This window comes from Clavelina lepadiformis, chromosome 6, assembly GCF_947623445.1.
Source record: "Clavelina lepadiformis chromosome 6, kaClaLepa1.1, whole genome shotgun sequence".
In the NCBI taxonomy this organism is placed as follows: Eukaryota; Metazoa; Chordata; class Ascidiacea; order Aplousobranchia; family Clavelinidae; genus Clavelina; species Clavelina lepadiformis.
In genome coordinates, this window is record NC_135245.1 from 19,394,497 (window position 1) to 19,419,385 (window position 24,889).

Below are 24,889 nucleotides of genomic sequence, written 5' to 3' on the forward strand. Positions count from 1 at the left end.
GTTTTTTATTTGGCGAATAAAATTTTTGTTTATGCTCCAATAAAATGCTACATATTTAATATGACCGCTTGATGGTGCTGCAGCTTGCTCTCGGCGAAGATTTTCCCGACTCTCAGCATCTGTGGAACAACATGATTGACTTTGCCAGGAATAGAGGTGAGTATAGATGTGAAAACATGAACAGTTTGGAATAAATCTGTGTTTGAAAGTTGACAACTTGACATTTCCAGTTGGTTTCACTCAAGTAATAGTTTCATTTCAAGCTTTTTGGGAAAAAAAATCTAATTAAAATTTATTTACACAAAAGTTGTCTAAAATTATCTTATTGTGTTAAACGTGTAACTATTTCAATTAGATCCTGTTAATAATTTAATCTGTAACTTCTCAATTCCCAATGTTGGTTAAGCAAATCACCTCGTCTTCATGCAGAATGGAGCGGCCTGGACAATGCACACGATGACCATCTTCTCGAAGGCGCGTCTAGATTCCTGCTTGCTGCCCTAATCAAGCACACCAATGTCGATCCACACGGCCTCAACCTGCAACCGCTCTACACCACCGTTTTTAAGGTATAAGTGTGTTTGGAGTGAAAGTTTGGAAGACGAATTTAGTTGTTCCTCATCATTATGCATTTTACTGAACTTTACCGTTTGACGCGCCAGGCTAGATTGCATCTACTCGCTCGACGGCCGCAATACGACTCTGACCAGAACGCAACCGTGGATAACCAACCGAGCACTTCACAAGCTGCTACTACAGCTAGCACCGATAAAAGTATTGACAAAAGTATGATTCCTGGTTTTCATTCCACCTAAACCATTGAACTTCGGTTGCATGCTGTCTTTTAATTATTACTTTCAATTTTCAGAATATCAATTCTTCTTCCAACGTTCTCAGGCCAGAAAGCAATTGAATCTATCTGAGCAAAAAGCAAACGGTTTGTTTATTTGAAAAATGAATAGCGTGATGGTTGGAGTTTGGTTTAACTTTGTTTGTTTTAACTATTCCGGACATTTTTGTCGCTACTTTTGGTAACTTAGTTTTACTCCTAAAACTTCTGCCTTGAAGTGATTTGAATTTCTTTTGATTTTATCCAGAGACAACATATAACAAAGACTGGTACACAACCTCGTGTTTGAGAATCATTGAAAGGGCGGCGTTCCTGCTCATTGGGGTCAAACCTGCTCATAATACTGACAATCTACATGAAGGTCAGCATGCCTTTTGTGTTTCGGTACCGGGATTTATAAGACCATCATATTCATAGTGAAACAGGCTATAACCCTAACTTTTTTCGAAAATTTTTCTTACAAAAAATCGAGTGAGAAACGAACTAGACAACGCTTGTTAGTAGAACTCACTACAGTGAGAACTAACCAGACAAATATAAGGTCGTTCAGAATCTGTCGCCCTGACACATAGACGCAAAGTTGTAACGTGAGTAAAACCATGTTTAAGCAACAACATAACTGCAACTGCAGATTCAACATCTTCTGAAAACTGAACTAAGAGACGCACTTTGGTTACACACAAAGTGACATTCTTTACTTCCAATAACATGCGTCAAAATTATGTAATTACATAGTATTTTTAAGTTACTTAACTAATATTTTCAATTAAGCTTAGCTCTAGTGTCTATGTATCATTTCTATAGAATCGTCATCCGAAAGTTTGGAGTGTCTTCACCATGAGCGATCGTCTCATCCTACAAATTCCACTTCTGAGGAGAATGCTCTGAATGCGACTTCTCGCGGATCAATATCGGATGGGCTTCTTTCGCAATTTGCAAATGGTACAATAGAAACAATATTAACAATTTTTTTGTTTGGCTGATTTGTTCAGAAATCTGAATAATTGAACATAAATTTTCAACGTTTGGATAATTTTATGAGTAAATATTTTTTTTAAATTGTTGAATTTGAAAATTATTAGTTGACAGATTAAGATCTGTCATTAGTCTGACTAATGACAGATGCTTTTTTCTTTCTATCCAGGAAGGGAAACTCCCAGCGTAAGCCGATCACAGCAGAGTGCGCTAGAGAGGAGCATTGACCTCAACGATTCTCAACCCCATGGAAAGTAAGATGTCTATGTTAATTCTGCAGCAGTTTTATTAAAATATCGTTTGTTTTGTCTTTTTGCGTTAATTTTGGGACATAAATCAAAGCCAGCCCAAGCAAAAACCATATTTTTTGAGAAAAACGGTTTTAAAGAATTTGGTTTTTTCATCACATTGAAGATGAACTTGAATGAAAACAAAATTGACTTGAAGTATGAACTTTGCTTTTGGTGCCACCTTTTGAAATAAACTTTTCAATTACATCAAGTAAATTTTGCAGCTGCTGACATACTATCAGATTGTCATATAAATTTTACATCCAAGTCAGCATGAATCGATTTTGAAATAATTTTACAAAACTTTGCCCTGGAACCAACTGGTTTTAAAACTACACGGCGCCTGAAGCATCCATAGAAGCATGAAACACTCACGCATTTGGTAGCAACTGTGCGAGAATCAACAATGAAGCAAACTTATTGTTTTCACCAGAACTTGCATGTTCATCCTGGAATTCTGCTGTCCTGATATAAATGGTCCTGCTGCCAGTTCAAACCCCGAAGAAAGACCGGAAAACTATAAGACATCAGTATCCTGCAGAACACTTGCTAAGTTGATGGACACTCAGCAAAAAAGAGCCCAGGTACGCTGAGATGGAACAAAGAACGGTGATTATTGAGTTCTAAGTTCTTCAGCCAAACAATGTTACAAATTAAAACACTTTCAGTTCTGCTTTAAAGTTATTCTTCGATTATAACCAGTGGCAAAATCACTTATCAGTGCTTGGTACTGTAAGTCAATATTAAATAAACTTTAATGCAATTTCATTTTGTAGTTTAATGTAGGAAGGCTTAAATTGATCTCTTACACAGGAGCGAATCTTTGCCCTTCGTGAGATTTCTCGATTGCTTCAATCCGAGTCGGGATTTCACGAGATATCCAACGGACTTCTTCCATCTGTTTACTTCCAGCTCATGGTCGGTTGCTTTGGTCTTGTCACCATTCAACCGCTTGTGAAGGAGCATATGACAGTTAGGTAAGGTCGTTTTGCCTGTTTTAAAAGATTGAGACTCCATCTGGGTCAGTGAGCGAAAAAGAAAATTTCAAAGCACTGGCAGATTTAATAGAAATGAATTGACTGAGTTATGAAGTATAAGGCAGTGGTTCTCAAGCTGCGGCACACTGCCTCGCTGTAAGATCTTTACAGAAGTGACTTGAAATTTTTGACAAGTGCTTCTGTTTATCCACTTTTTAAACATCAACTGTTTTGCAGTGTGTTGTGTTTTGGAGGTAGCAATTAATTACACTGATTTAAATAGAATTGCCTTTTTAAAAAATCTACAGGCTTACTATTTTTTGTGCAATAAGCGATTTTATGGTCAACTTTCAACCTATTTTTACATCAAATTGAAGTCAACCTTCTTGATTATCTCTTCTAAATTTAAAATGTGCCACAACAAACTTTTCTTTTTCTAATGTGCCACAATCTAACAGGGTATTTAAGTAAATATCACACGTTGCAACTGAAATAAGGTCAGTGCACGAACAACTGAAACTTTTCCTGTCATACGTCGTACAAACATCTCTGTTTTATATTTCAGCTTCAGTTTACTATTGCTACCGCTAGTTCTGTGCACTTAAGTTCACCGAACAGTTTGGATGCATTTTAACACAGCTTTTGCTTGAATCTTCTTTGTACTGAGTTAATATTGAAAATAACTATTTTCCATCGAAGTGTTTTGAATCCCGATGATGGGATAATGAGTGCTGCTCCCTCAGAGCGGAACGAAGTTAGAAAGTGGATGAACGCAGTCCGAGATATTCTCTACCACAAGATGTCCCTGCTGAGCTTCATGCCACACTCAAGTCAGTCCCTGAGCGCAGTCGATCCTAAGATTCCTTATAAATGTTGTGTTGTTTTTCTGCAATTTATTCCCATGATAATTAGATGATCCTAAAAATCCCTAAAATATTGTTCATGTTTAGACTGGAAAGAATTAAGAATTCTTGTCACCTGCTTATTTGCGCTGGGAACATTCCGTTACCATGCCAACGATTTATCCCATATCAGCAATGATGCGTTGCGGGCACTCATCAAGCTCTGTGACTCCAGAAAAGTGATCGGTCTCACTCAGGAGTCACTCTTTGACTGGCTTGGCTCCGCGTCCTACCACGGCAAGATGGTTGCCATGACAAAGATTGTTGCTGGCAATTTGTTTAGAATGCTGGCCACATGCGTCAGGTGAGTTATAAAGATTGTTCTTTATAAAAACTTACATCGATGTGTTATCAAAGTGTGAGTGTTTCATCACAACAAATTTTCTTCAACCCGGCTTTAAGCAAATGTCATCTTCTTGTGTTACAGCGCCAATGTGAAGGAAGTCGACACTTCAATCACAGCTGGTATCGTTGATGTTTTGCTTTCGTTGATCAAGAAACTATTCTTCTCACTTGGTGGCAGTGAAGACAATCAAACTGCCATTGACCCGTGGAATGCCGAGAAATTAACTTTGCTAAAACAGTAGGTTTATTTCATATTAGCCCTTGTAATTTTCATAGAACTGCGAATAACGCTTGTCTTATGCAATTTGAATTAACATAGAAAGGAAGATGGTGTTCGTAAAGCAATGGAAAATTCCCTGGGTGATAGCCTTGTTTTCGTTCGGTTGTTGCTTTCTAGCGACACCATGTGTCAAATGCTTGCGTCTTGGTCGTGGATAGGGACGCTCCTTAAAATCACCGGACAAACTCATTCCGATGGTTGGTTTTATTTTTTTAGGTTTGATGGTTGAAATATTTTTGGGATATTTAATTATTATTGTTCTTTTATTATGTTTAATGATTGCTTTGAACATCTATTGTTTTTCGCTGTTTCTTTCCATGAAAAAATTCTGAAAATGAAACAATCCGTAATTTATTTTCTGGTGTTTCAGGAACTTTTATCATTGAAAGTTTGCAAACTCGACTGCTGGCTGTACACCTGCTCGGGGCAATTCTGCCATGCACTGAGAAAAATGAAAAATCACGGTAATTATTTTTTTCAATTTTAAAAAATATCTTGATCCCCCTTCCATGACAACTAAAAATAAATCAAGTAAATAAAAGTAAGAAATCCATTGAATGACTTGAAATTTGATGTAGAGATCTGATGTCTCGTGTTATCAAGGAAATGTTTCAAATAATAGCACGAACGCACTGGCTAGCTCTGCCTGCAAGCGAGAGACAGCACTGCGTTAAGCTGCTCCCTGATGAGAACTTCTCTGATAAGGACTTTGAGGTTGGTTGTCAATTTGGTGTCATCTCTCTTTTTTAAGCAATTTCTTTTGTGTCCAGTTTGTAATTTGCACAATGTCATTCTTATTGCTTTGGACATAATGACGTCATAATGACGTTGTACGTGTGTTAATTTGTCAACCAAACACCAAAAGATCAATGAACCAAGCTTACTTATAGTTACAATCTACCATAGCAACGGTGGCTTAGTTAAGGTTTTTGTCAGGTTGTACTTCGGTTAACTCAGTAACTGACCAAAACGTGTTAATTTGGTTAGTTAGCAAGTTAGCTTTAGTTAATGAGTTAGTTAGTGAGTTAACTTTATTTGATTGATGTAGCAAGTAATATTGATAAATCTGTGTTTAGCAACCAGAAGAATCTGACATCACTGAAGGAGACAGCTGGCCCTTAACCGATGAATTTTCGTTCGACCCCCAAAAGTGTTTGTGTACAACGGTGAAAAATAAATACATTCTGGTGCACTCTAGTGGTGGGCGTGGCTACGGTATGCTGTCGTACGGGATAACTCAGGGTTGTTATAAATGGAAGGTGAGGAGTTTGTGGTTAGATGTGCTTGGCAGGGATTTTCGGTTAAAACTTGGTTCTTTTTTCTGTGGATAAACATTCCAATTTATAAATTTTTGCAGCATCCTGTTGTTCTTTTTCTTTAAAGTCAAAAAACTTATAACTGTGAAATTTTATGTGCCAAGTAATCTTAACGTCGCTTATCTTGTTTAAAGTTTCACATCTTAAACGAAACACCGGGTAATGAAGGAACATGCGTTGGTGTTTCGCGTTACCCCGTGGAAGACTTCAGCCACCGTTCGACCAGCGACATGTGGCTATACAGGGCGTACAGGTACCTCAGCATAATGTATGTCTTGCGATAGCTTGGCCCATAACGTCACTCTTTGTAATGTGAATACTCGAACCAAAAATGTCACTAACACTCCAAGTCTTAGGTTATTTCTGCCATAATGTAGTCAAACACCGATGCGTAGGGGGGAGGTAGCGCCTTATTTTCCCCTCTAAAGAAATTTTTTGGCTACGCCCCTGCTCTAACAGGGTATAATTAGACAAGTGTCACGAAAAATATAAAAATAATCGTTTTGATAAATTACCAATAATAATAATAATAAGTTAACAATTTGCAATGTGATGCAGTGGGAACCTCTACCACAGTGGTGAATACAGTCACCAACTTCCCAGCTACAGCAAAGGAGACGTGATCACTTGTGTGCTTGATTTTGGAGAGAAGACAATGAGCTTTGCAGTCAACAACGATCCGCTGGAGGTTGCGTTTCGTGATCTTGATGCATCCAGGCCACTTTATCCTTGCGTCATGTACTACAGCAGCAACTCCGGGGAACAAGTTAAAATAACAAACTTTCAGGTCTAAATCTTCATGCTATTTGTTAGAAACGAACAAACTGTGACAAACTGTTGAAAAACTGATTTAACAAAAGTGCAACATGCGACTTAAGAACAAATTTGGTGAACAATTTAAAGAAACATGCAGATTTAGTTAAATTGCACAATTTAATTAAATCGTCATGTTACAATTCCACAAATGCTGTTCAAAACCACATCCCAATTAAGTTAAAGTTGCAAAATTGCACACCTGTCGGGGTATTTTAAATTGTTATCAAACAACAGTTTTAACTTTGACACAGAGTTTAGGAAGCGGACAAGACCTTGCTGTTGGTGACCCCATATGCTCCACTGAGCACGGCACCATAGCTCAAGCTTGCATACAATTGCTTTCTGATCTGCACGTGTCAAAAAGTATTAAATGGTATGATGTCATCACCGATGAAGTCATTTTAGCGCTAAACCAGCTTCCGGGTATTTTACGGACTCATAATGGGAGTGAAAAAGACGAAAGCCCCAACGAGGATTTAACAGGTTTGTATTTGATTGCTCATAGTATGACTTAATATCCTAAATGCCATATATACCTACTTGTAAATGTCATATGCAGGTGTTTTTGGGCACCGAATATGTCTCTTAAATTTTACTTCTGCAACAACAGCTGAAAATTAACAGATGGTCTTTAAAACTTGCGGTCTCTTAAAAAAAATTCTCAAAGTCAAACCTTAAAAAACACTGGTGTTATGTGGAAAGTGTTTTAATGATAAACGTCATCGTAAATGTTAAAATATGCGTAACAAGTCTCAAATGTCTTCTGCTTTCTCCAGTCTACAATTTGGACCCTGAATGCAGGGGCCGTTTACTGTGGGACGTCTGGCCCGCCCTTGCTCTCATATCCGGGGTGGATGGGGGCCTTCGAAATGGGGGCAGGTGCAGGGTGATCAACACTTCGCGAAGTGGGATACTGCTAGGGATGACCCACGACGGCAAGTTGAGGGTGCAGTGGGACGATGCCACCGAGGTAAAAGCTATTTGGGTGAAATACGAGTCACTGTCAGAAATTTTTACAAGAAATTATTTTATTATTATTTATTATTGAAATTCTTTATTATTTTAGAAAATTTTTTACAAACAAGCTGATTAGTAATCACTAATGTGATATTTTTGAGTTACCTCACTACGTTAGTAAAACATGTATGCAGGTTACCAATAAACTAATAACCACTAACTTTTCTTAGACGTTGGTGAGCAATTGTTCGATGTATTCCATTGAACCAATTCCGGAACCTTCTTTTCTAATGAGCGACTTCCCGCTTCTGAAACCATCTGTGTTAAGCTCCATCTGCCAGCTTTCAGGAATATTGAACCCTGCGTCGAAAAAGGTCCGCTCTGTGGTTAGCTGTAAACTGTACTCAATGAATTTTGTGTGTGATGTCAGCATGATTAGTATCCTGTAACCTGTAATTTATGGTAGAAGAAATATCAAACATATTAAAAATGTTGTTCATAGAAGTCATACCCCTCGCATTTTTTTATTACATCAGAAACATTACTTTGTTTGCAGAAAATTCCAATTGGAAACATTGAAAAAGAACTCGACCAGGAGATTGCCGAGAAGATGAACGATGACTACCTGGATGTTGCGGATAAGCCACAGACTCCAAACTTAGTGAAAGAGTCAGAAGAATTTCTCCACATCGACTCTGACAAAGAGACAGAGAAAGACCCGACAAAAAGTAAGTTTACTTTTTAACCGAAAATTGAATTTTTTCTCTTATGCCGTTTATTGCCTCCTTCATCCACTCAAAACATCTTCTCCCTCAGGCTGCGAGGAGGACGAATGGTGGAAGATCAGCGCCAACCTTATACAGACTCTCGCTCTTTCAACGCTGGAAAATATCTTCATGAGCAGCAGGTGATTTGAAGTAAAATGAATTGAATAAAGATGTCGTAAGCATCATAATAATAAAAATGTTTCAACAATAATTAATAACATCAACAAAGACCGCGTAAGAATAATAGTGGTAATGTGTCAGTAAAATAGCAAAATTTATAACATATCCTAGTGTACCCATATAACGAAAAACTTGTAGTCGATGGTTCTTTATTGCGTTATAAACGGTGTATGATTTATCTCAGGTATATTGAGCTCGTCCTACCAACACAGAAGCCTGACAAACCATTCGGCACTGAGGATAAGGAAGCCTCGGAAATATCCAAAGACAAATCTTCTGGCAGCGATACTTGCAAAGATGACAACCAACAGGTGTTGTTAGCTTTATATATGCTATTGCTTATTGCTATCAGCTGAGCTTTTGGCTGTTCTGTCTGACACCGTTCACTTGAGTAGGCATCAAGCACCAAAAAGGCCCAGTTTCTCAGTTTGTTGTGTTATTTAATGAAATGGCTAAAAATCAGATTTACTCGAAGCATTTTACATAAATAATTTTCATAATAATTACACATAATTTTCAGTGAGTTGGTTTTCAGCATTTTATGCTTCGTTTCTACAGGACCTTAAGGACGTTGTGCGGAAAGTGATGCTGTGTGTTGTGAAGCATGCTGTGAAGACAGGCTACCACTGCAACATAAGTGAAATTGACAGAGCGGGTTCTGTTCTTCTCAAGGTTGGTCCCTCGTGGGTCTTTACCCTGAAGTGTGGAAAAAGCAGCGATAAGATAAAGATGCAGAGAAACTTTTATTCTGTGTCTTTTCACAGATATCAGCCAATGCAATTCTACGTGATAAACTCAATCTTGCTTTTGCTCCAGTTTATTCAGAGGATGTCTTCGCAGAAAAAGAAAATTTCAGTAAACGACGTCATATTTTTAGCTTTTTAAGAAAATAATAATAATTGACTTCTTTGTCTACATGTGAGTTAGTAAGCTGAGTGTTGAAACTTGTTCTGGTTGGTTTTAAAGTTCTCTTTTTCAGATTCTTCCCAACAATCCGGTTCGAACACCGCTGAATCTATTTCAAGTTTGGCTGAAGATGGATCAGAGCAAGCCATTTTCTCGTGAGTAATGTTTCTTCCCAAATATCCGCTTCTGCAAATTACGGTGCAAATTGAGCATTTCAAATATCAACACAGATAGATAAAGCATCGTTTCGAGTGAGGTTTAAGTGGGCTGAGACATGCAGAAATAGGTTTAAAGTTTTTCTCTGGTTGAATGAATTTTCATTTACTTTTTGATTTCATATTACCAGTTGTATGACGTGAATATCTTCTTTGTGCTAGATGCTTGTTTAGCTTTTCAATTCGTTTCTTTATGCTGTGTAAGCATTATATTTATTTCAAACCCATATTTATTGACTTGTTTTTCATTTTTTAAAGCATAGATAGACATCCTTTCCTATTGCTTTCTTAATCATTCCATTGCATTAAACATACTAACTCTTGTCGTAGAAATACTAACATTAAACCTAGGTTTTCTTTGCAAAAATGGAATGCAATTTTTTGCGATGTCAGATAAATGCCTGCTTATATGCTTATGTAGTGGCATGGATTTTGAGTTGTTTGGTATCGGCATGCATCCGTCAATGGGGCCGATATACCGTGGCATGCACAGGAGGGCACAGCAGGGAAGTGCCAGAAACCACAGGCAAATAAAGTTTTATTCATTTTTTGTTGAAATAACGTTAATTTTGAGCCGGAACTTTCTGGCTTTGTTTGTATTGAAGCACTCATTGCTTGTCGAACATCAATGAGTGCTGCAGGGTACATGCGTTATTATCAACTTCGTTGTTGTCTGATGATATGCCGCTCTTCTTTGTTACATGTGTTGCTTTGGCTGCTTTTGTAGAAACGAAGATCGAATAAGTGCTGAGCAAAGAACACACCGCACTTATTTGAGGTCTGTTTTTTTTTATTTCTCTGCGAGTCTATTTTCTGCACGTCAGAAATCAGATGTTTACTTGAGGGTGACCCTTTTAAGTTTAGTATCGTATAAAATATGCTGGTAGCTATAACTTACACTAAATACGTCCGTAATTGAGATTCGTACTTTACCCAAATCACAGGTTACCCAGGGTTCCTCAATATGGGACCCCATTTCAACAGACCGCGTTATCTGAATCTCGTAGCTCCACCACTTCCACACAAACCGCCGCCGAAGCGTCTGCCGGTATTTATCCGCTTACACTTTCTTAGCTAGAAAATGATGTCGGTTTTATCTGCGCAAAGTCAATGGAATTAGTCAGTGACGATGTTAATACGATTTCTATAGAAACGTCCGATGACCAACCGATCGTGTCAGCAAACATCCTTCAACAGCTGCTAGAAATGGGATTTTGGAGCCAACATATAATGCAAGCGGTCAGAGAATCGGGTAAAAGAAATTTCCATAATCAATGCGATTCGCAATTTTTGCCACTTTTAATCCTCACATCGGCAATAGTTAACCTGAATTGTGCACTTAGATTACAGAAATCGACAACCAGGATCGGACGATGATCTTGCCCGACAAGTTGGTGTGCTTGCTTCATGGATGATTGACCATCCCTATAACAATGACGATGATATTTTTGATGGCAACAGTAATGAAGGTAAAAACGCGTAACTGGCTTGATAGTTGTTAATGAAGTATCTGGTTTTCAGGGCGTTTTCACCTTAAATTTACGTCTTCTTGAGGTGGTGATCTGATATGTAATATTGCTTAAGATAATTTGTTTTTGCAGAGTCTCCAAACAACCCCCCAGCGCGAAACAACCAATCAGAACAGTCCGCATCAGCTGCGTCATCTTCAGAACCAAATGTAAGATCTTATAGCCACGGGTGTCTTTTTTCTCCGATTTTATTTAAGACCGACTGTTTCAGTTAGAATCGCTTTCGGAGTGACGGCTGCCATTATAAGAAGTAGTGAATTGCCTAACTATGTGAGCCTTATTGCAGAGAACCATGTCACTTCTCAACCAAGACGATGAACAAGACTTAAAGAATCCCTTCGTAGTTTCATCTGCTGGAAAGAAGGCAAAAGGTACCGAGACTTCATTGAGCTTCTTACAACAAAATCATTGAATATAAGTGTATTGTGTGGACCAAGTAACCGTAGGAAGCACATGATCTAAATTCTCCGACAATTCGCGAACTATAATTTCAATTGTCTTCATAAAAACTACAACATTTCTATAAGCTGCCAAATAGCGTTAAATTACAATCTTGTCTACATAGAACGAATGCTAGATGAGGCAGTTTCCAGCAATGACCTATCTTCGGTCATCTCGCTTCTTGACGACCCTGATCAACCTAACACCACCCCTGCCATTAAACCTGACGTTCCCGATCCACTTGGCGCGAGATCGTTCATGCATGACGAGGATAATGCAAGTTCACTGAAGTGTGACCAATCTTTGAAGGACCCAGACGACTCATTCCTGGTCAATGCGATTGGGTAAGCACCCAGTTAATAAGATAATAAAAATTACTAATAAAAATATATCTAGAACTAAATGCCAACACTTGCATTTCGTCAATTGATTCAAACATGAAGTCAGTCATCAAACTTTTCCACTTAAATAAAGTGACTTCCATCCATTAATCTATCTTCCCCTGTAGTCTGCAGTCTGGCACAGAGCGATTGGATTTCATGGAGGAAATCTACAGCGCGGCAAAAATCCTAATCTCCAGATCGATAGTCGCTCGCCTCATTATGATTCTGGCGGTGAGCCCAGAATCCCATGACGTCGCTTCCTCTTTGAAGATGCTGGGTCTGGACGATATGAGGTTGGAATGGATAGTTGTTATAAAAATTTTAAAATGAATTGAACAAACGGCATAATTGCACTTTGCTTTATCTGTTTACAACTGAATGCGGAGTTTCTATCGACATTAGAATAGAATTTCTGAGTCTCTCAACGTTTTTTCCCCAGGATTTTACTCTTGTTGCTGAAGCTGGCCGTAAATGGTGTCTTGTCTGGTGACCCCGCCAACACGTGTACTGGCCTACACGCATATGAAAACCACTCGGTAAACATGGCATTAGTAATGTCTTAAAATTTAGTGTTCGTCGACTTCATTTTTAATAGTGCAGAGACTTTAATAAATTGATGTCACATAATTGCGATCGTTTTTTGAAAAAAAATTGCCCCAGATGTCGACCAAATGTTTTTTTCATCCAGACCACAGAAGTGGATCGTTCTTATGTCAAATACATCAGTGGAATTATCAGCATCTTGGCTGCAACTGATTTAAATACATTTAACACTCTTGTTCGATCTTGTAGAAAGGTAGATGTCTTTTTATACCATAATCCACCCTGTCCTTTGCTTGAAATGATGACGTTTACATCTAAATCGATTGCATTTTATTTTTAACCCGTTGCTTCAATTGAATTTCAAAGTTATTTCATACTATGACTGACGCTAGAAATTTTTCTTTCCCAAGGAACTTTTAGCCGCAGCAGTTGGGGCTTCATCGCACGACCACTCGTCGGTTGAGTTTGCCGTCACCAAGTCTTGCGCAGCTTTGTTGGCGCAGCCTAGTGTCCATTACTGCGACCAGGAAGATAGAATGAAAGGTGGTGAAATGCCCAGACACTTTCACTGTACTGTCAGTCGTTTCAGAAACTGCAAGTTGTGCAAAAAAATTCCCCAAGGGATTTCCCGTCCGAGGAGATTTGCTCACTTTGATGATGGCGCGAGAGACCTTAAGAGTCAATTCAAAGTTACTTTTTTGTTCTAGGCTTCATGCAGTTAATAGACGCTTTGTCAGCTTGCTGTCTCAGCGCCCACTTAGCCAACGAAACACGAACGTGGGCTCTACACCACCTCGTCACCACCATGGCCCTTCACGCCTCGTCGATTCAAGGTCACGTGAAACCGGATGATGGTCACGGTCTCCCGACTTGCGCGATGAAAACCATCCGGGCACACGAGGGCGCTGTCACTGATTGTATGTGGCACCAACGCAAAAAGCTTCTGGCGACAATGTGAGATCATTTTCTTTCGATTTGTTACGGTTTGTTCTTGTTGGTAAGCGGTTGTTGTCTGGTTCCATATTGCCTTAGCATAATTAGATTGTATCTACTCTGTTTGATTGCGAAAAAGAATGATGCAAAACGTAGTTTAATGTGACAAAAATGAAGAATAAAACCCCCCTACGTGCTCATTAGCCTGCCTTGTGTGTGTGTGTGTGTGCTTTCTAACAATGTTTTTGGCTCTGTGTCGGGTTATAACTGTAAATGGTTTGACATGTCTACTTTCACTGGAATCCCAACTTTGTTTTCCCTTCCACAGGGGAGAGGACCACATGCTACGAACCTGGTCCGTTTCTGGAAAATTGTCAAACACATCCGGTTGTCAGCTGGAGAGAGTGTGCCATTTCCATAGCAACGGAGACGATGACGCCGCCGCGCTCATGCGGAACGGATGTTGGAACGCAAACGGGAAGTTGTTCGCTGCTTCTGTTGAGCACGTGATCAATATTTGGCCAACTTCGGGTGAGTTCTTAACGAATTTAAGGTTTCATTTTCCGAGAAATCTCTATAATCTAATTGTATTTTATGGATGCAATCATCACGCTTGCACTGCGGTGAGATGCTTTCGTCATTTATCGTTAAAGAGCTTTCACGTTTGCAGCGATCTTCTCTGTCTTGTCATATTATTTCAATTCAGCAACCATTTCAGGAAGCAACCCCCACGTCGACATGCAACCCCACCTAGTGACAGCAATGACCTGGCCCAGCGAACCCGGGGCGGTGGAGGGGGGCGCCGGGACCGGGTTGGATCCGCTTTTAATCGGACTCAGCAACGGGCAGGTCGCCATGCTGGATGTTTTTGATATTTCGACTTTCCACAAAAGAGAGCTCACTCACTGCAGCAGGAAATCAGGTGCTTCCCCTGTTTTGATACTCTTAACCTGGACCGTGTTTGTATTTTTTAAAACAATTTTTGAAAAGTGGAAGCTTTAAGGTTTGAAGTCGCGGAGGGAAATTCGTGTTTTGCAATAACTTAAACCGTTTTGCGCTTTATATGAATGAGAAGTTCTTTGGAGATGTCAGAATGTCACCTTTAAGAATGACGTCATGTTTTGCAGTTGCTGTATCCAGTGTTGCTTGGTTTAAAGAGGATCGACCTTTTGCGATCGGTTTCACCGACGGGAAAGTTTTGCTTGCAATGCGCGACCACGAACGGGCGGTCACAACGATTGATGCGTGCCAGGCGCAAGTCACAAGGCTCATCTGGGACCCAACCGGTGTGAAATCGCAAGCACGACCTACAGTATATCAGAGTTATTAGCATAGTCGCTTATTAAAACTCTCTCTCAGGCGAAATGTTGGCCGTACAAGCGTCTGGATCGTCCACCGTCAGAATCTGGAGATCTCGCGGCGATAGTTGGCATGACGACTATTCACTCAAGCATGACGTGCCTGTCACGGTGGTCACGTGGTGTCCATTGTTGGGGAAGTCACATTCCCCATACCTAATGATAGCTACGTAAGTGTTTTGTTTCTTGTCTGCATGCACTTTTTGCTATTGTGTGGTCGTGACCCGGAAATATCTGTAGCCATCAGATCTGGCGCTTGAATGGCTCTGTATAATGTATATACCGTAAAACCTCTATTTCACCGCCATAGCGCTCTATTTTTCAACTCTTGTTTAAAAGTGGCGTTCTATTAGAGGTGACGTTCAATTAGAGGTTGGCGCTCTATTTTTCGACTAGCTGGTCAGAATTTTGAAATAAAGTTTATTAATGAAAAGAAAAAACACCAAACACATTTACCGGTATATACAGGTAATTAGGTGGCGTTCAATTAGACTATTAGAGGGAGGCGCTCTATTTTTCAACCCTTCTTTAAAAGTGGCGTTCTATTAGAGGTGGCGCTCAAATAGAGGTTTTACGGTTGTGAAATATTAGTTGGTGTGAATTTGTTTCTGTTTCAGTGGCTGTGAGAACGGCAAGGCCAACACATGGACACTTCCACAGCCAGATAGCTGCGGACTTACCAGTGAATTACGATCAACCTCGTCGGAAACTTTCACTAAATTCAAGCCGCTAGATGTCAGGCTATCTCGCAGCACATCAGGCATGGCAGGTTGGCACTGGCATTATACTTTGTAAAGTGAAGAAATCGTTTGTAAATATACAGACGACCATACGGGTTGGGGCCATACTGTATATCAGCTTGGTGGTTAGCAAATGTTTTCTTTCAAGTACTGTGTGGAAACTCAGACATTCCATGGCTAATCGTGACGTCAGTGTAATGAGGAAACGTAATTTGACGCGATTAATTTTCTCTTTTCCTCGTTCTCCAATTTCGTCTTTTAACGCAATAAACTTTCCAGAAATCGACTGCGAGCCATCCACGGTTTGTCATCATGTTCACACCTTCACCCGTAACCATGGCGACCGAATAACAAGGCTCGCGTTCAATCCGGCTGGGTTGCTATTGGCAACGGGTGACGTCGGCGGCAGGATCAGCGTGTGGTCGTTACATGTGAGTGTTCCAATAGACACAGTATAAACATCTTTAATGGTACGTTGTTTTAGTAGTGGCGTTATTTCTTGCATTTTGAGTCGAGTAATCTGCTACGAGTTGAGTTGTTAATAAACTTCTGGTCTTGTTTTGACTCCTGTTGGTTTTGATTTGCTCCAGTTTTAAAAATCTTACATATTTACGTCATTTTTGTAATATTTCTCTCAGGACCAATCTCTTCTGCAGTCTCTTGAAAATAACGGTCATGTGACCAGCACGACATGGTTGAGCGAATATCTGTTAGTGACGTCATCCTCCGATGCCAAACACATGAACATTCTATCGGTGAGCGCAACATTTTCAAACATTCGAAAACTTAATCCTGAATAAGAGGGGTCGATCGGATGCTTTCGTCCTGTCCTGGACTCTGGTCCTCGACAAAGTTGAAATTGAAATTGCTTTAAAGTCGGTCGTTCCTTGCCAGGTCCCAGCGGTCCAATTTCTTGTAGTTGATTTAGTCTTTATCGACGGAATGCTTGTTTGTCCGTGAGCTTAACGCTACGATATCACAGATGAATAAAACTTGTTGTGTGCTTCAGATCCCGGACAGTTGGATACAAAAGAACCAAATCGTAGCCAAAGCGCGCCAGACTCTTCTCCACTTGTCATTGGACGATTTCAGTCAGCTGACTTGTTTCAAAACTCTCCTGGAGAGACTGCCACAGATATTGAAGAGCCAACATGGCTTGGAGAAGGTGAGCCGATGTGAAAATAACTTGACCGTCCACATCGGGCTATTAGAACCATAGGACAGATCTGACCAAGATTTAAATCTCTTACAATACATCATGCTGTTATTGATGCTGTTATATGTTGTTGTTGATACTTTGTCCGTACAACGATAACTGTCGTTGTTTTATAGGTCGGCTTGATGAGTGGCGACCGTCTTTCATTTAGCCCATTTCTGCAAAATCTTGCCGCCATCTGCGTCGGCTTTGACCTTTCCAAGACTTTCTGTTTCGCCTCTGACCTCCCGCCTCATCACAAGGTCGTTATGACGTCACGTCGTAACATCTTATACTGTACTTGCCGTAAAACCGTTAAAAGCGAAAATATTGCTTACGTCATTCATTTTTAACCAAACGTTTAGCAGATACGGGATCAGGCGAAAATGCCTTTCACTGATTGGTCCTGGCTATCCAACCTTGACGTCACGTGCCAAGCAATAGGCAGCTTCACGAACCGCACAAAATTGAAAAAGGAATTCTTCAGCGATCGAACCCTTGAGGTCTCGTTAGTCAAAGACCCTCTGGTAATTTGGTGTTTGCGTTGCGCTGATTACTTCATTATTTAGTGATTTATTTCAGCGCCGATCCATGTTTCTACCACTTTTACCATTTCGTACTTTCTCGTGAAACGGTTCTGCTTTTTTGACTTTACTTTTTTCGAGATGCTTTAGGCAGCAGTAGATGTGTAACGACAATCTTCCCAAGTTTCTTATCAACGGAACTCAAGATGTTTCATTTTATACCGACAGGACAATTCACTGTGGCCGCCATCTGTGGACGAGCAGCTTGTTCAGTGGCTTGAGGAGAGGCCAGACGACTGGCAGATGAGCGGCAAGTGTGACGCTTATCTTTTTGGGGCGTCACGTCACGGACAGCTGGCAGACGCACCACAAGACAGCCTGGAACCTGGCCTGGCTCCCTCGTTTCAAGCGGCCCAGTGTGTAAGTGCGATTTGATGCCAAAGTTATACTAAAGCAAGGTTTAGAAAATAATATTCTTATTGATTAATTAATAAGCCGTTGTGACGTTTAAACTCCTTCTTCTTACATTTGCATAGATCGTTTGTGGTCAGAATTGTACTTTCGTGGTGACCACAACAGGCAGTATCTTTTCGTGCGGAGAGGGAAGTTACGGACGACTTGGCCATGGAAATTCTGACGATCTTCCACGGCTAACTGTCATTTCTTCTTTGCAAGGTTGTCATTACGTAACACTGCCTTATATTTGTGTGCGTGATATTTGCAAGAAGCAGTTTACCTGCGGGAGTAACTAGACCAATCTTTTTTGAGTTTAATTAAACAAGTAAATATTTCCACGAATTTCAACTTTATCGATATCACAACGATAAACGACTGCTAGCACAATGGCAAAAAAATTGGCAAAAAACGGACCGATTTTTAACAAAAATATTCCCGAAATCTTGGCAGGTTTCGTTGTGAAGCAACTCGCCTCATCTGCCGGTAGCGACGGGCACTCTATCGCTCTCACGGAGTCAGGTGAAGTCTTCTCATGGGGTGATGGGGATTATGGAAAGCTGGGACACGGGAACAGCGACAGACAGAGAAGACCGCGGCAGATTGAAGCTCTAAGAGGAGAGGAAGTGACGCAGGTAACCACTCTCTCACTTTCTCTCCTTTCGTTAACATTTTTACTTATGGCCGGAATAAGTACACTTGCGTCACTTAGACATCCACGACATTTTGTTCATAAGTTCCACTTTAGTGGAAGTTGTCCAGCTACAGGAGTCTGATATGTTCACTGTTTGCATAATCGTTGAAATCTACAGATCCTTATAACATCACTGCTGGCCGTCTAAGTGAATGCTTTCAGTCTACTCCGCCAGTCTAAATTATATTAATAAACGTGTACACAAACACTGGGTCGGTATTCTAACAGCGGCCAGTAACAGACAAACGACCACTGGGTCGACTAGGTCCTGCCCTATTAGTTTGCAATCGGACCCTGACTTTATTTCACTTAAACATTAAATTATTTTAAGCATCATTTCTTTCATACAAAATCACTCACAATGTTTTACGTAGGTGGCCTGCGGCTTCAAGCATTCCGCTGTAGTGACGTCAGATGGTAAGCTCTTTACTTTCGGATATGGCGACTACGGAAGGCTTGGGCATGGAAATACAACCAACAAGAAACTTCCAGAAAAAGTTGTCGCACTTGAAGCTTTCCAGATCGGACAGGCAAGTTAGCTTGTAACATGTGGATTGAACGTGATGGAAGAACCTGTTTGTGTTGCTCATGTCATTATAATGCTGATGGTAGCAAGTTAATTTAGAGTGAAACAGTATTCAAAAAGTAATAAAGGATTTAAAAAAGTATATAAAAAGTATATAACAAGTAAAAGTGTATTCAAAAAAGTAACAAGTATTTATAATGTTACTGGAAGTTAAACCTATCATTTTTAATTTTAATGTTTCATTTTCTATTTGGCAGGTCGCCTGTGGATTAAATCACACCCTTGCACTGTCACAAGATGGCTTAGTCATATGGGGTTTCGGGGACGGGGATTATGGCAAACTGGGGCTCGGTAATACGTCATCCAAGTCGACCCCGACCAAAATAGAAGCACTCTGCGGGGTTGGGATCAAAAAGTTAGGCTGCGGGGCGCAATTTTCTGCTGCTCTGACTTGGGACGGCAGGTTGTTCATGTTCGGCCAAGGTGAGACACGACTGATATTACGACGCTCAGTATTTTGTGCAACAGGCTGTTGTTTGAATAAAGGTTTCAGCAGATTTAGCGCTTTGAGGTTAAATGGATATTTGCAGACTAATAGATATTATTGATAGTTTGCATTCAGTTGTTATTTTAATCCCAAACAGACCGGATGTGCGGCAACCCGGAAAACAGGCAAGTTGGAAGTCACCGCCCTCATGTGGTGGGGTCTCTCTCAACCCACAATCTGGTTGATGTCGCTGTGGGGAGCGAGCACACGATAGCGCTCACTGCAAAGCAGCTGGTATTTGTGTGGGGTTCAAACGCAGATGGACAGGTATGCGGTGGCGTTGTTACTTCGTTACTTGCTGTTTAGTAAATAGTCTTCATAATTTGCGCAGTGTTCTAAGTTAATGTTTTGAATTTTCCTTGTATCAATTATAAAATGAAAAATTTTCGCATAAAATTATTGAAAAGTCACTTTTTTCTTTTTCCAAAATAACCGGATTCCATGTTTCCTTTCCAACAGCTTGGCCTGGGTCACACCAACGCCGTACAAGAGCCGAAGCTTATTGAAGCCTTGTCCGGCAAAAACATCCGCCAGATTTCCGCTGGAAGAACTCACTCGGCCGCGTGGACAACCGAACCTGGAAGCACACGGGGGCATCAGCTTGGGACGCCCGACCACATCCCGCAGGAGTATGATCTCCTCTCCGAACTCTCAGTCCCAGCTGTCCGCTCCAGGATGGCTGTTCTCAAAAAATTCTCAGAATATGTCTCCGGCTCTTGGCCGCTCATCAACTTAAAACCGGTTAGATTCAAAATTTTTTTATCTCTTTGCAGTAAATTTCATCAAACCATATTTTATATATAAGCGATATTGTTTTCTATATGGGTGATATATGATACTTTCAGTGTTGCTCTGTCTGAACATTTCCTTGTTGACTTAGCTAGCTCTTGGAGATTTTTTTGCAATAAAAAGCAGAATTATGTAAGTTTTTTTTGCAAAATGTTGGCATCTATATTTCTACCAAGGGCGGTACGGACAAATTCTTCAGCAAATTCACAGCCGGAAGTTACGGTTTATTGAACGGAGCGATCAGACCAATCTTATTTCCAAGGGTTTGCAGTCTACCCCTGGTCAGAGCTTTGGGTAAGAATGTTGCTATTCGTATATTTCGCTCTGTTTTCTTTATTATACTCGTTAAACTTGTTATTGTGGCTTTGTAAAAAGTTTGTTTTCGCCAAACTAGGCAAGACCATGATACAAGGAAAAAACTACGGGCCTCAGATAACCGTTCGTCGATTGTCGGTTCGAGGGAAGAAATGTGCCCCGATATTCCAACAAATATCCCATCAGGTGAGTTCAAAATAACTCCGATCTCATCTTTCAAAGTCCATCGTTGCATTCAACTTTTCTTCCTTTTTATTTAAATCCTCCGTTGTTGAACATTTTCCTCTTCCTTGAAGATCTTGAAGCAAAATGCGGAGGACCTTCGTCTTCCAGCGCGAGCTTGGAAGATCAAGTTGGTCGGAGAAGGAGCGGACGACGCAGGAGGAGTGTTTGATGACACCATCACCGAGATGTGCCAGGTGAGAAAGTCGGGAACAGAACCTGGTCTCACACCTGGCACCTGGTTGTCAAACTCAAAAATTGCAGAATACATGTCAGCAATCTTGAGTTAACTTCTATTTTAATTTTCTCGACGCAAGCTTCATCTTAGCAGTTAGTACTCGATGTCTTAGTACACCTGATGAAGCAAGCTGCTTGTTGGATTGCTTGCGAAAGTAAATAACAAGTGTCGAGAAAATACGAATAAAAGTTCACCCAAGAGCGCCATGAAATATTCTGCATCTTATTTTTACTATATATTGAGTTGACACCGTTCAGTGACCATTAACTTAATCAGCTGCGCAATGAGAGAATGTTCATTTTCAAGATGTGAGTATTTAGATTGAAATTTATTGTTCTGTGAACGTTCAGGAACTTCAAAACGGAACTGTGAATCTTCTTATTCCGACGCCAAACGCGACATCGGAGACGGGTCAATACAGAGACAGGTCAGAGTCACAAAAACTTGACCCCGTTATTTTGTAATTTTTGTCGTGTGCGCTTGTCTGTCGCTCAAGAACTGGAAAATATCTGCACACGCATTTCAAATTCTTAGGAACAGGAAGCGTCGAAATATAGAAGTAATAACCGATTATCTTGTTGTGATTTTCGATTTTTCAGGTTTTTGTTGAATCCCGCGTTGGCGACGGTAGATGGCGCACAAGCTTTTCGCTTCCTGGGCATTTTGCTCGGAGTTGCAATTCGAACAAAGAAACCTCTCGACCTACACCTGGCCCCGATTGTGTGGAAACTCCTTGCAGGTAAATAAATGCACGTGTCGGCCACAACACGCATGTTGCTTATAACGCAAATTAAAGATTTAACAATTATATCTTTTCTTCCTCTGTATTTCACTTGTTGAATCGCTCGCACGACTTATTTCCTGTTCAATTAATTTAAGTTTTTGAGTGATATTTCGTTCTTCAAAATTTCTACTTAGTTTGGCGTTCGCGATAGTTACCACCTAAATTACTAAAATCGTTCGTATTATGCGACTTTAAGGGAGCGTCAAACACCAAAAAAGTCCTAATTGCTTGTTGATTTAAAAAAACAACATACACCACGTCATTCAAAAATCCCGCATGGAGTTCTCAAAATCTCGAGCTGGCATCCATATCAAGATTAAATATTTTGGTCAGGAATCATCTATTTTACCAATTTTTAGCAAAGTCGCTAGTTGGGGGATTTTTAAAACCACACCAACCATACCACCCTCTGCTGGGTCTGACCAGTTGTAACTCTTTTGTAAGAGTTCAATATGTTAAATCTGAATTCTGGGCGTTTGACGGCTCCTCCTAGTAACTGACCCTTTCTTATACACAAAGACAACAATAAGATTGTTTCCTTTTTGTCCCACAGCGTCGATTTCAAAAACTTAAAACTAAATATTTCTCTTTCTTTAAGGAATGCGCGCCAGTGCTGGTGATATCGAGGAAACTGACGAACTGTTCGTGCAAATGCTTCACGCTCTCCGGGATATTCATTCTGCCGGAGTTGACGAAACAAACTTTAATGAAGTGAGTTACGAGATTTCACAATAAAAGTTTGTAAACTTGACTTACAAATGTTGTTGCAACAAGTAATACGATATAAGGGATCTTACTGATAAACATTTTGCTCCTATGATAAACTCACAAGTACCGGATCTCTGAGCAAGTTTACATGAAAACTTCATCAAACAAAATGTCATTTTTTTTCACCAGATCATTCCTCTGGAAACCTTCAAAGCACAGAGCTGGGACGGAAGTTTCGTGTCAGTCGTAGTTGGCGGTGACGGCATCCCCCTGACATTCTCGAATAGGAACCAGTACGCTGACCAGGCACTGGAATTTCGACGACATGAAATGGACAGACAGGTAGAACAATATTTAGGATTCATTGAATAATTTTATGGCGCTAAGCTAATACTTTTTTCATTACTATTTCCAAAATTTCCCTTCTTAAACTTATTGGCAATTTATTTTGCCCAAAATCGTTTCAACTATTGTTTCTTACACGTGACACTTTTATCAACAAAGATTCAGTGGGTAAGAGAGGGGATTTCCCGTATCGTGCCGATACCCCTATTCTCGCTGCTGACAGCGTCCAGGTTGGAGCAGTTGGTGTGTGGGATGCCTTATATTGACTTCAGTGTACTTAAGACCAATGCAAGGTACAGTGGGTGTGATGTTGCGTTCTTTAAGAAATAAATACTTTGCCCGCTATTGGTTGTATCTGTCAACATGACGAGTTATGCTAACGCTCTCGTCAATAACGACTGTAGGTTAGTGTTAGATATTGGTGACGTAGATTGGGTTTAAGACATGGCGACGTTAAGTTGATATTCGTTTGACACATCTCGCTATTTCGTTGTTGAAATGGAAGCGGCTGTTAAAATTAACGGCCATACAACGATTGACGCAAAGACAAGAAAGAAAAATGAACTTGGACTCGACAACTTTGTCGAAAAACCGCAAAACAGCGACTCAATGTATCTTCTGTTCAAGAAGCAAAAACGGCGTTAAGATCCTCCTCATCTTAATATTAAAGATGGATCTCCGATTAACGCGATTTATCCCACCCAGGTATCGCGACACGGCGGAAGACAGCGAGTTGATCACTTGGATGTGGCAGACCCTGGAAGAGTTTAACCGGGAGGAGAGAGTGCTCTTCCTCAAGTTTGTGTCCGGAAGATCAAGACTGCCAGTGTCGCCGGCCGACCTTCCTCAGAGGTTTCAAGTCCTCAAGATAGAACGGGTAAAGTTGCGGCTATTGCGTCACAATGCCGCTTTATTTGCTCACACTTGCTTCCAAGTCCGTAGATTTTCCGCCAAAATTTCTTCAATTTACCTGTTTAAAATTATGACGTAACGATCTTCTTCGTTTTTTAGCCAATAGATAGCCTTCCAACCAGCCAGACCTGCTTCTTCCAGCTGCGGTTGCCACCGTACAGCAGTCAGGCGGCTATGGCGGAGAGATTACGTTACGCCATACGTCATTGCCGTTCCATTGACATGGATAACTATATGCTCTTACGTAACGCTGACGACATCGTTCCCAACGAACCGGATATGTGACGTCGTAAGTTTGGACGTCACCAGAAAATGAAAAATTTAATTTTGTCCTTTCATATTGGTAATTTTTACGTTAAAACGATAGCTAAGTTTGCTTTATTTTCTACCTTCTTGTATTAGTTTCGTTTTATGTCTATAACCTTTAACCCCCAGTGTTGTTCGTTCGTTGAAGGCTTGGTTGACCTATGACCCTTGCACACTGTGATGTCATTGGCTGCCTTTTCGTCAGTAGTTTCTAATCAAATGTATTTGTAGATCACATGTTTGTTGTCTTTGTAAACTTTTGAAATTATTATATCAAACTTGCCGGAATAGTCGATTTAAATCTCACTAAGCTGAGGTTGGAAATATGCATGCAACAGCACAGTTTCATTTCTGTCACAAATTTGAAGTATTATTTTAAAATTATCGTTCTTGTATTTTTGTTTGTTTTTTGCACACGAAAAATTGCAAAGCTTTCATTCGTAATTCACTTTGTAAAAGAACTTTAGTTTCATCGGCTTTCCCGTGTAATAGTCAGACTGCTAACTAACCCTCGTGTACGTGTCGTCCGCACCTTTTCCAGTTTCATTTCAATAACGCCGCTGTGAATTACAAGTGAAACTTCAGACAATTTTTATCAAATTCTACCTTAACCAGCTTGAACACAGCC

General features: G+C 40.3%; 1 protein-coding gene across 5 annotated transcripts in view; it reads left to right on the top strand.

Moving 5' to 3' along the window:
• LOC143461870 (putative E3 ubiquitin-protein ligase HERC1) overlaps positions 1–24,850 on the top strand; it is a 36,834-nt gene extending 11,984 nt beyond the window's left edge. The window contains exons 26-92 of one of the 5 annotated variants that reach the window (XM_076959778.1): positions 84–156; positions 430–569; positions 663–786; positions 869–937; positions 1,098–1,211; positions 1,655–1,792; positions 1,995–2,079; positions 2,549–2,699; positions 2,929–3,092; positions 3,792–3,922; positions 4,043–4,298; positions 4,422–4,577; positions 4,659–4,816; positions 4,990–5,083; positions 5,198–5,333; positions 5,696–5,878; positions 6,070–6,188; positions 6,494–6,722; positions 7,003–7,234; positions 7,528–7,721; positions 7,939–8,082; positions 8,265–8,436; positions 8,525–8,615; positions 8,840–8,966; positions 9,214–9,327; positions 9,420–9,510; positions 9,635–9,716; positions 10,198–10,302; positions 10,504–10,554; positions 10,721–10,824; positions 10,927–11,028; positions 11,120–11,245; positions 11,378–11,454; positions 11,592–11,676; positions 11,871–12,090; positions 12,255–12,422; positions 12,569–12,665; positions 12,818–12,925; positions 13,083–13,215; positions 13,380–13,626; positions 13,934–14,136; positions 14,312–14,527; positions 14,733–14,891; positions 14,965–15,133; positions 15,581–15,732; positions 15,983–16,134; positions 16,342–16,458; positions 16,713–16,868; positions 17,036–17,161; positions 17,264–17,425; positions 17,651–17,842; positions 17,959–18,097; positions 18,329–18,510; positions 18,944–19,099; positions 19,353–19,578; positions 19,740–19,909; positions 20,102–20,383; positions 20,608–20,725; positions 20,826–20,932; positions 21,043–21,165; positions 21,557–21,633; positions 21,806–21,945; positions 22,589–22,701; positions 22,888–23,040; positions 23,203–23,336; positions 23,749–23,920; positions 24,055–24,850. In XM_076959778.1, coding sequence (XP_076815893.1) covers positions 84–156; positions 430–569; positions 663–786; positions 869–937; positions 1,098–1,211; positions 1,655–1,792; positions 1,995–2,079; positions 2,549–2,699; positions 2,929–3,092; positions 3,792–3,922; positions 4,043–4,298; positions 4,422–4,577; positions 4,659–4,816; positions 4,990–5,083; positions 5,198–5,333; positions 5,696–5,878; positions 6,070–6,188; positions 6,494–6,722; positions 7,003–7,234; positions 7,528–7,721; positions 7,939–8,082; positions 8,265–8,436; positions 8,525–8,615; positions 8,840–8,966; positions 9,214–9,327; positions 9,420–9,510; positions 9,635–9,716; positions 10,198–10,302; positions 10,504–10,554; positions 10,721–10,824; positions 10,927–11,028; positions 11,120–11,245; positions 11,378–11,454; positions 11,592–11,676; positions 11,871–12,090; positions 12,255–12,422; positions 12,569–12,665; positions 12,818–12,925; positions 13,083–13,215; positions 13,380–13,626; positions 13,934–14,136; positions 14,312–14,527; positions 14,733–14,891; positions 14,965–15,133; positions 15,581–15,732; positions 15,983–16,134; positions 16,342–16,458; positions 16,713–16,868; positions 17,036–17,161; positions 17,264–17,425; positions 17,651–17,842; positions 17,959–18,097; positions 18,329–18,510; positions 18,944–19,099; positions 19,353–19,578; positions 19,740–19,909; positions 20,102–20,383; positions 20,608–20,725; positions 20,826–20,932; positions 21,043–21,165; positions 21,557–21,633; positions 21,806–21,945; positions 22,589–22,701; positions 22,888–23,040; positions 23,203–23,336; positions 23,749–23,920; positions 24,055–24,240 — 9,672 coding nt within the window. In that variant the 3' untranslated portion in view covers positions 24,241–24,850. The remainder of the gene's footprint in view (positions 1–83; positions 157–429; positions 570–662; positions 787–868; positions 938–1,097; positions 1,212–1,654; positions 1,793–1,994; positions 2,080–2,548; positions 2,700–2,928; positions 3,093–3,791; positions 3,923–4,042; positions 4,299–4,421; positions 4,578–4,658; positions 4,817–4,989; positions 5,084–5,197; positions 5,334–5,695; positions 5,879–6,069; positions 6,189–6,493; positions 6,723–7,002; positions 7,235–7,527; positions 7,722–7,938; positions 8,083–8,264; positions 8,437–8,524; positions 8,616–8,839; positions 8,967–9,213; positions 9,328–9,419; positions 9,511–9,634; positions 9,717–10,197; positions 10,303–10,503; positions 10,555–10,720; positions 10,825–10,926; positions 11,029–11,119; positions 11,246–11,377; positions 11,455–11,591; positions 11,677–11,870; positions 12,091–12,254; positions 12,423–12,568; positions 12,666–12,817; positions 12,926–13,082; positions 13,216–13,379; positions 13,627–13,933; positions 14,137–14,311; positions 14,528–14,732; positions 14,892–14,964; positions 15,134–15,580; positions 15,733–15,982; positions 16,135–16,341; positions 16,459–16,712; positions 16,869–17,035; positions 17,162–17,263; positions 17,426–17,650; positions 17,843–17,958; positions 18,098–18,328; positions 18,511–18,943; positions 19,100–19,352; positions 19,579–19,739; positions 19,910–20,101; positions 20,384–20,607; positions 20,726–20,825; positions 20,933–21,042; positions 21,166–21,556; positions 21,634–21,805; positions 21,946–22,588; positions 22,702–22,887; positions 23,041–23,202; positions 23,337–23,748; positions 23,921–24,054) is intronic. The other 4 variants (XM_076959780.1, XM_076959779.1, XM_076959781.1 and 1 more) reach the window with 4 other exon arrangements.
• Positions 24,851–24,889: the final 39 nt, after the last annotated feature.